Source organism: Sceloporus undulatus, chromosome 1 (genome assembly GCF_019175285.1).
Source record: "Sceloporus undulatus isolate JIND9_A2432 ecotype Alabama chromosome 1, SceUnd_v1.1, whole genome shotgun sequence".
NCBI classification, from domain to species: domain Eukaryota; kingdom Metazoa; phylum Chordata; class Lepidosauria; order Squamata; family Phrynosomatidae; genus Sceloporus; species Sceloporus undulatus.
This window is the reverse complement of record NC_056522.1, coordinates 317750976-317760879: the sequence shown is the minus strand read 5'-3', so window position 1 is coordinate 317760879 and position 9904 is coordinate 317750976. Positions and strand designations below refer to the sequence as shown.

The 9904-nt window shown below is 40.2% G+C and overlaps 1 protein-coding gene across 2 annotated transcripts in view; it reads right to left on the bottom strand.

Annotated features, from left to right (window-relative positions):
• TTBK2 (tau tubulin kinase 2) overlaps positions 1-9904 on the bottom strand; it is a 90664-nt gene that overhangs the window by 19031 nt on the left and 61729 nt on the right. For both annotated transcript variants that reach the window (XM_042446526.1, XM_042446534.1), the window contains exons 12-14: positions 8767-8978; positions 7933-8500; positions 5274-5522 (exon numbers count right to left, since the gene is read on the bottom strand). In XM_042446526.1, the coding sequence (XP_042302460.1) occupies positions 5274-5522; positions 7933-8500; positions 8767-8978 (1029 nt within the window). The remainder of the gene's footprint in view (positions 1-5273; positions 5523-7932; positions 8501-8766; positions 8979-9904) is intronic.

Here is a 9904-nt window from a genome sequence, read left to right as displayed (position 1 = left end):
TTTAGATCTGATCCTAACCAACAAGGATGACTTGGTTAATGGGGTGCAAGTGGTGGGATCATTGGGTGGAAGTGACCATGTTCTCCTGGAGTTTGTAATACAGTGGAAAGGAGAAGCCAGGCATAGTCAGACACGCATCCTAGGCTTTAGATCTGATCCTAACCAACAAGGATGACTTGGTTAATGGGGTGCAAGTGGTGGGATCATTGGGTGGAAGTGACCATGTTCTCCTGGAGTTTGTAATACAGTGGAAAGGAGAAGCCAGGCATAGTCAGACATGCATCCTAGGCTTTAGGAGAGCGGATTTCAGTAAACTGAGAGAAGTATTGAGGGTGATCCTGTGGTCAGAAATACTAAAAGGGAAGGGAGTTCAGGATGGATGAGAGTTTGTCAAAAGAGAGATACTGAAGGCACAATTTCAAACAGTTCCAGTGAGAAAGAAAAATCGGAGGTGTCTCAAGAAACCAGGATGGATGACTAAGGAACTTTCAACGGAGCTAAGTTTGAAAAGGAACATGTATAAGAAATGGGAAAAGGGGGAAATCACAAAAAAGGAATTCAAAGAAATAGCAGGCATTTGTAGGGGTAAAGTCAGAAAAGCTAAAGCTCAGAATGAACTCAGGCTTGCTAGAGAGGTTAAGAACAATAAAAAGGGCTTTTTTGGATATGTCCGCAGCAAAAGGAAGAAGGAGGAAATGGTAGGGCCACTGCGTGGAAAAGATAGCAAAATGCTAACAGGGAACAGAAAAAAGGCAGAATTACTCAACAGTTTCTTTGCCTCAGTCTTCTCAGAAAAGGCAAAGGGTGCTCAACCTGAGGATAATGGAGCAGAGGACAGAATAGGGGGATTTCAGCACAGAATAAGTAAAGAGATAGTAGAGGAATACCTTGTTAATCTAAATGAATTTAAGTCTCCAGGACCAGATGAACTACATCCAAGGGTACTAAAAGAACTGGCAAATGTAATATCGGAGCCATTGGCAATCATATTTGAAAACTCCAGGAAAACAGGAGAAATCCCAGCAGACTGGAGGAGGGCAAACGTTGTCCCCATCTTCAAAAGGGGGGAAAAAGAGGATCCCAACAATTATCATCTAGTTAGTCTGACATCAATACCAGGAAAGATTCTGGAGCAGATCATTAAACAGAGAGTCTGTGAACATCTAGAAGGCAATGCCATAATCACAAAAAGTCAACATGGGTTTCAGAGAAACAAGTCATGCCAGACAAATCTAATCTCTTTCTTTGATAAAATTACCAGCTTGGTAGATGAAGGGAATGCTGTGGATATAGTATATCTTGATTTCAGTAAGGCCTTTGACAAGGTTTCCCATGACATTCTTGCAAACAAGCTTGCAAAATGTGGGCTAGACAAACTGTTAAATGGATCTGTAATTGGTTGACCGGCCGAACCCAAAGGGTGCTCAACAATGGCTCTTTTTCAGCCTGGAGAGAAGTGACCAGTGGGGTCCCACAGGGCTCTGTCCTGTGCCCAGTGTTATTCAACATCTTTATCAATGACCTGGATGACAGAATTGGGAGCATACTTATCAAATTTGCAGATGACACCAAATTAGGAGGAATAGCTAATACTCCAGAGGACAGAATCAACATTCAAAATGATCTGAATAGACTAGAAAGCTGGGCCAAAGCTAACAAAATGAAATTCAACACGGAGAAATGTAAGGTACTGCACTTAGGGCAGAAAAATGAAATGCACAGATATAGGATGGGGGACACCTGGCTGAATGAAACTACACGTGAAAGAGATCTGGGAGTCCAAGTAGACCACAAGTTGAACATGAGTGAACAGTGTGATGCGGCAGCTAAAAAGGCCAATGCAATTTTAGGCTGCATCAATAAAAGTATAGTGTCTAGATCAAGAGAAGTAATAGTGCCACTGTATTCTGCTCTGGTCAGGCCCCACCTGGAATATTGTGTCCAGTTCTGGCCACCACAATTCAAAAAGGATGTTGAGAAACTGGAGCATGTCCAGAGGAGGGCGACTAAAATGGTGAAAAGTCTGGAAACCTTGCCCTATGAGGAACGACTCAGGGAGCTGGGGATCTTTAGCCTGGAGAAAAGAAGGTTAAGAGGTGATATGATAGCCCTGTTTAAATATTTTAAAGGATGTCATATTGAAGAGGGAACAAACTTGTTTTCTGCTGCTCCAGAGAACAGGACCTGGAACAATGGATGCAAGCTACAGGAAAAGAGATTCCACCTCAACATTAGGAAGAACTTCCTGACAGTAAGGTCTGTTCAACAGTGGAACACACTCCCTCAGAGTGTAGTGGCGTCTCCTTCCTTGGAGGTCTTTAAGCAGAGGCTAGATGGCCATCTGCTGGGAATGCTCTGATTTGGATTTCCTGCATGGCAGGGGGTTGGACTGGATGGCCCTTGTGGTCTCTTCCAACTCTATGATTCTATGATTCTATGAATAATTAAGGACCATCGTCTACTGTCTCTCTGAAGAAGACAATGGCAGTGTTCTCTTGCTTTTCCACCAGCTGGTGAGTTTGCACAGTATAGTGGAGCCTTGCCTTATGCGGGGATCTGTTCCGGACCCCTCCCCCCACGTAAGGCAAATACTGTGTAAACTCGAGCCCTATCCAATAGAATGGTGGTTGCGTTCACGGTGGCGCAGCGTGCAAACGGCATCCACGTAAAGTGGAAGCCACTTATGGTGCGCCTGCGCCGTATAACCCAATGCTCCTTAAAGTGACATTCAAAAGCAATGAATGAGTAAATTACACAAAAATATAATGAAAATATTTTGAAATCTAACAATGGTAGTCCCCTTTACTTAAAGAGGCAATGTCTTGCAGGTAATTCTGTTACTTGTAATATGTTACAGTGTGCCCTTGCCTTACGCGGGGATCCATTCCAGACCCCTCCGCGTAAGACAAATAACGCATATGCTCGAGCCCCTTTGAAAATAATGGTATTTTACTTGTTTACCACACTAATCTTCATGTGACCTTGTAGTGTTATGAGGAAAAAGTAAAAAGACAGTACAAAAATGGGATGGCAGAAATTATTACTAGTACTACTATAAAGCTATTTATGTTGGGTTTATATTATCCACATTTAATTAATTTCAAAGACAGACTTTCTATCCTGATGCTATTAAATGTACATTTATAATTCTAGTTTTTCCACTAACTCCAAAACTAAGTACAAACTGAATCTCTTTTTTCCAACATTAAAAAATATTCTAAAACCCCAATCCTTTTTCATGGGTGGCTGAGATAGTGACTGCTTTGCTTTTTGGTCATTCAGTGTAGCAATAGCAGTAGCAAACTTTGTTTCATGCACAACATTATTTAAAATATTATATAAAATTTTGTTCAGGATATGTTCAAAAGTTGTACAGTGCGCCCGCGCCATACGCGGGTGCGCCATATGCGGCCTTGAGCATATGCGCTCAAGCCGCGGGGCACGCACGGGGCGGAAGGGGCGGCACGTCCCATTCAATTGAATGGGCGCGCGCGCCCGTTGCGCCGCACACGCACCCGCGCCGCCACGCCGCCGCGCACGAGCCCCATTGTTTCCAGTGGGGCTCGAGCATAGGCGGAATTCGCCTTACGCGGAGGGATCCGGAACGGATCCCCCGCGTAAGGCGAGGACGGACTGTATATGAAACATATATGACTTTTAGACTTGGGTCCCATCATCACGTTCTCTTGTTATATACATATATGCAAATTCAGGTGTTCCAAAATAAATTTTTAAAAACTGAAACCCAAAATTGTTCTAGTTCATGTATTTTGGATAAGGGACATTCAGTCTTTACACACCCTTTTTGGAAATCAGTTTCTTGTTACATAGTGTGGTACAGTGGCCTTTTGAAAGACACATAAAGAAACAATGAACCTGCATTCTAGCCATAGAACACAAAATAAAACAAACAGTGTTGTCTGGTTTAAAATGAAGGAACCCCCCCCCCAAAATACTTGATCTATTTCCTGTCTTTCTTTCCAAGAACTCAAGTCAACCTTTCATCCACAAAGCAAGCTGATTTAAGCCAAATTATTATCACCAAAGTGCCCTATATGCCTTCAAATAACATCATGATATCTCTTATCTTTCTGGCAGCAATGCAATCACAGCTGCCATTTTAGTGTGAAAAAAGATCAGAAACCAGAAGACAAACTAAAAACCATTAAAATGTGAATAAAAAGTTATAGCCTGCTACTAAGAAATCACTTATTTAATTCATTGGTAGAATTTTGACACTAGTGCAATACGAAAGAACTGGCAAAACTATCTCTGGGTATTAGTTGCCTAGAAAAAGCCTATGAAATTCATAGGATTGTCATAGGTCAACAGGCAACTTGAAGGCTTATACACACACATATTTACATACACACATAGTTGGAATGTTATTTTCTTAAACTAGCAGCAAAAGTTATTATTGAAACAAAGAAAGAGACAGAGAGAAAAAATAAATTATCAGATATATTGATAATGTTTTTGTAATCAAAGCAAAATAAAGAACATTGAAGAAATGTTCTTCAAATATGACAAAACTTGTGGTGGAATGGACTGTGATGAAAGGATTAGTCACACTGTTGGACAGTCATTGCAAGTTTAAGTTCCTCTGCTAGTATTATCATTTAAAAGAGTTCAGTGATTATGAATAATAACTTCCTCAGAAGGAAAACTAGCTGAATAATATGTTCTCAGTGTTCTCTTGAATAATCTCTATTTAATATTACTTTCTTCAATATTATTTATTTATATCATTAATTTTGATGCTTTGAACTACATTTTAGCTTTGTTTGTTGTACAAACACCTAACCATTTTGATAACCCCCTCACACATTAAGAGGCTGAAGTATACGTAATGTGTATACAGTAATCTGTCTCATGCTCTCCCTCTCTCTCTCTCTCTCTCTCACACACACACACACACACACACACAGTATCTTCAACAACTGCTATGATTCCTGGCTCCTATTTATTGATAGCATTTGGCAAGATAAATTATTTTTACCAGAGTTTCTAGCTTAATTTTCATTTTGATAAATCTGCTTAATCCACTAAGCCTTAGTAGACTCCCACAGTTGTAGTAAGCAATCAATGATTTTTAGCACTATCTCAAATTTTCAGTTTATAAGTCATTATCCTCCATCAGGAAGAGTGTTTTCTACCCCATATTGAAAGGAATATGAATTACTATTTAGCAATGCAAAGTAGCTGGGAACATCAAAACTTCACAAATGACTGGCACAATGCAGTAGCTTTAATGAGGATGAAGATGTATTCACCTGCTGAAGTTGTGCTTTTGAGATGCGAATGACAGAGGGAAACCTGTTTCCACTGGGAATGATAGGAAGCTGCCTACGGGTAGCTGACAAAGAAGAGGAAGATTGGCTCTCTCCTGAGTGACTCCTTGGAAAGCCACTCTCTTTCTTAAGGTCCACATGGGTGGTAAGATGGGCTACAGGGTTCAGGGTACGGAGGATGGGGCTTGAAATTCTTGGGATGGAGAAATGCAGCATGTGAAGTGAGTTGAGCTGTGAGAAGAACATGGCAGGGGAAAGAGAAAATGTATCAAACACATATTAAAAAAACTTTATTTTGTTCAATTCTATCATAGCTTTATACCTTTTCAAATAATGGTATACAAAAGAATAAATATTTGCCATTTTAAATATCTGTAATATAATCAGCCCTATGTGTCCACGGATTCTTTATCCACTGATTCAACTATCTATGGCTTAAAATATTCCAGTTCCAAAAAGCAAACCCTGATTTGCCATTTTATATAAAGGCTATTGTATTTAATGAGACTTGAATATCCACAGATTTTGGTATCCATGGGAGTCCTGTAACCAAACCCCAATGGATACCAAGGGATCACTGTACCTCAAAATAATTAGGAATTATCCCTGCTTGATTTCGCAATGACCTACTATAATTCATTTAATTACTTCTGAAAGTAAAAAATCAGGAAAGTTTTTAGAAAAAGACACTGCTTGTAAAAATCATTTACTAGCTTATGCATATTCCTTAGCAATACTTACTTGATAAGCAATCACACAACAGTGAAATATACAAATTTGGATCCCGACTTTGCCTTCCACAAACAGAAAGGCTTCTTCCATTTGTGGTAGGCATCTGGTGTAGTAAAAGACCACTGGTGGAGTGGAAGAGATCCTTCATCAAATTCCTCCCACTCCAGCAAATATGCTTTTAAGGTTTGAGGAATCTCCCAAACAGCTTGAGAAATCGTGAAAACTGCCTCCACCTTCTGCCAGTTAAAGCATCCAGATAAAGCATCCATTCAAAGAATGCTCCTATTAGCAGAAACAAATTCTAAATTCAACTGAACAGATAGCAGGTATTAATATCTTGGCCATTTCACAATCATGGAATGAAAAAGGAGGTGAATTTAAATCACAAAACATGGTACTATCAACTCACTTTGATGTGTTCTAGTTAAATAAATACACAATTAAAATGTGAATTCGAAGGCTTTTAAGATGTTAATACTGTTAATAATATTACATAAAGTATATGTACCCAATATGCTAAAAGCATGTCTTTTTAAAAGTTAAGGATTTTTTTTAAAGTGAGAAAAGAAAGCTTCTTTATCTTTCTCAAGCAGGTGATGTTTTAATGTCTCATGGAGTAAGTAATAAACCACTGACAATAATAAACTAATGGTCTCACCAAGGATGTCAAGGCCTCACCTACTCTGGTGAATTTTCCTTTCTTTCTGTCTGAAGTGAATGTACAAGACCTCAACAGACTTTATATTCTATTTGTTCTATATCATTCAGCTTCTAAAAATGTGGAAATATGGGACACTGGGAATGACTCTTTGAAAAGCATGTTTGGGGTTAGCTAACTAGAACTAGAACAGATTTTAAATTAAAAGCTAAGTGGAGAAGGACATATAGCTACAGTTGATTTCTTTTTTTCTCATTCTGCAAGTCCAGAAAATACAGTGCGCCCGTGTCATATGCAGACGCACTATACACAGCTTTCAACATGAGGAAAGCCGTGCAGGAGCGCGCGGGGTGCAACGGGCAGCACGTCCCATTTAGATTAACGGGGTGCGTGCTGCTGCACCAACGCCACATGCATGAGCCCCATTACTTTCAATGGGGCTCAAGCATACACCTGTTTTTTTTACGCCGGGGGGGTCTGGAACGGATCCCCCACGTAAAAAAAGGGTGCACTGTACTTCTGCTTCCAGTTTTTTACATGTCAGTCTGTACTTCGACAGGCTACATGTTAGCCACGTTGCTACAAAAGCTGAAGGCTGTCATCAGCAGCAAAATGGTCAAAGTAAAAGTAAAGGTAAAAGGAAGAACAGATTATTCAGCAGGCCAGGATGGATGGGGAAGAAGCTGGATCACATTTTTATACTTGAGAATAATATCCTTCGAACCCTCTCAGAATAGCTTATAACAGTAATGACTGGCCTCTGACAAGAAAAACGAATTAATGTAAAGTTGTTACATTAAATATGCCATCTATGTGCAATCCTAATAGTTTCTATATTTCCAAAAATGTCCTCAAAACCAAATAAGCACTCTATTCTTGGATGAAAGGAACATATCATGGCCATTGCAAAAGCTAGTGTTTACTTTTCATTACTGAACAATGCACAGGCACTTAAAGGGCAGGATAAAAATGGTTTAATACTATATCCCTACTAAAGTGCTAAATTAATTCTGGCAGTTGTCAGGATAATCATCTCTAAACAATATCTTGATTATGGTTCAGATGCTAAAATTTATTTATTTACTTCATTTTTATGCCACCTTTCTGTCAGACTGAACAGATGGCAGGTATTAATATCTTGGCCATTTCACAATCATGGAATGAAAAAGGAGGCAGCTCACAAATAAAAATTAGTGGTGGTGTCTTGCATTTCCTGAATACAACAGAGCTCAGCAACAGCTGTTCACTTACTGGAGTAAAAGCTCCTTCTGCTTGTGCCTCTATTAAACTTGTTGGTGTGACAGCAAGATGACCTGTAGCTCCAGCTGGGAATTCTAGTTGATCTGTAAACTGTTCAGAAGCTGCAGTACCACCACATTCAACACCTAGATCCAAAGGTACTCCTCCCATGGCTGCATCCTTGGTGTGAGCTCCAGGTTTATCTTCTTGTGGGGACTCCTCCAATACTTGAAGCACCTCAGGCTCCTCATCAGAAGGACTTCCAGTTGTTTTATGCCCCACAACTCCATTAGTCCTGAAATCCTGCAGGTCTTGTTCTTTATCCACTATCACCCACTCCTTGGAGTCAAACTCTTGCTGGCAGGAGCTCAAATTGACAGCCACATACCCATTGCTAACACCACCATCACCCTGTTCTGGAGAGCCACCAGAACCAGGCTTGGAAACCTCAGGTAGGTATTCTTCATCATAGTGCCAAACATGCTCATGACAGGATGAAACTGCAGGAATGGGTGTTTTCTGAGAAGCTGCAACAGCAGATTCCTTTCCAGCATTCAGTTCTCTTTTCTTCTTCTCCATGCTTAGGAAATATTGAGAGAAATTAGTGAGACATATGAGATAGCAGATTAATGTTGGTATTATAACAAAGAAGTACCTAATGCAGACAAATTCTCAAATAATTTGTTATTTTAGAAAAACACCAACATCATTTCATACATGGTCATGCTTACGCGGCTTCCAGCATACGCTGGAAGCTGTGTCGGAAGAAGCGGCGACAGTTAAATACAACTTACCAAAGCCAAGCAAGAGCCAAGAAAGCTCAGCACAATAGAAACTATTACATACCAAATTTCCAGAAATTTATCTGTGTCTGGTTTTGACTCCAAGGTTAGACGTTTTTCCAGTTCAAAACTATGGATTGATCGTAACTTCCGGACCAGAGGAACATCCCGATCTGGCTGTGTGGTCTCTGAGCGAACTCTAATTGGAGAATCAAGGCTTGGTGCATTAAGCATTCCATTAACTGGCCCATGACTGTTTTCCTCTTCTGTTGCAGCCTACAATAAAACACCATCAGTCAATAATTAAACAATAGTTGTGTGCCTTCAGGTAATTTCTGACTTATGGCAACCCTAAGGTGAACCTATCGTGTGATTTTTCTTGGCAAGATTTGTTCAGAGGAGGTCTACCTGCCTTCCCTGAGGCTGAGAGCATGTGACTTGCTCAAGGTCACCCAGTAGGTTTCATGGCCAAGCAGGAAACTGAATTCTGGTCTCCAACACCCAAACCACTACATCACTCTGGCTCCCTAATTAAACAATAGGTAAATCAAAATAAGCACAAAGTATAACAGAAACAAGCTTTTCTTTCTATCAAAACACTCACAGCTGACAGACTCTTCTGTCTAACTTTATCTGCCTTCAAAATCTAAACTTTCGATAGGGTGTGACCGGCTGCCAAACGTGTAACAGCAGAGAGGGGCAAGATCTCATCTTTTTTATAAAATTGGAGATAAATATAATGGAATTTTACAAATGAAATAAACTCCCTCGATGGAAGGCACCAAGAGGTTGACAGATCAAGATATTTCAACATTCTGCCTAGCAACAAAAGAGCTGAAAAGTGATTATATTGAAAGAAGACACTGTCTTGTTTGCTTCGACCAAGACCCAAATGCTTGACATCTGTGAGGCTCTCAACATCAAAATGCCTAGGGAGCTAGAATGAGAAATCCTGGATGAGGCCCGATCTCTAACACCGTGCAAACATGTGTCTAATGCTCCGAGATGGATGACAGCTCATCATGGATGGAACAAGCGCAGAGAAGGACCTGGAAAAGCAAAATCTCCTGCGTCCACCTAACTCTATATGACTTTGCTCATTCAAGCAAAAATCTCTTTATTCTATTTGTGAGTTTGCCCCTTTTTTGGCGCCTGGTGCATTTTTTTAACATGGTTATACCTATTTTCTTCTCCACCCTCTA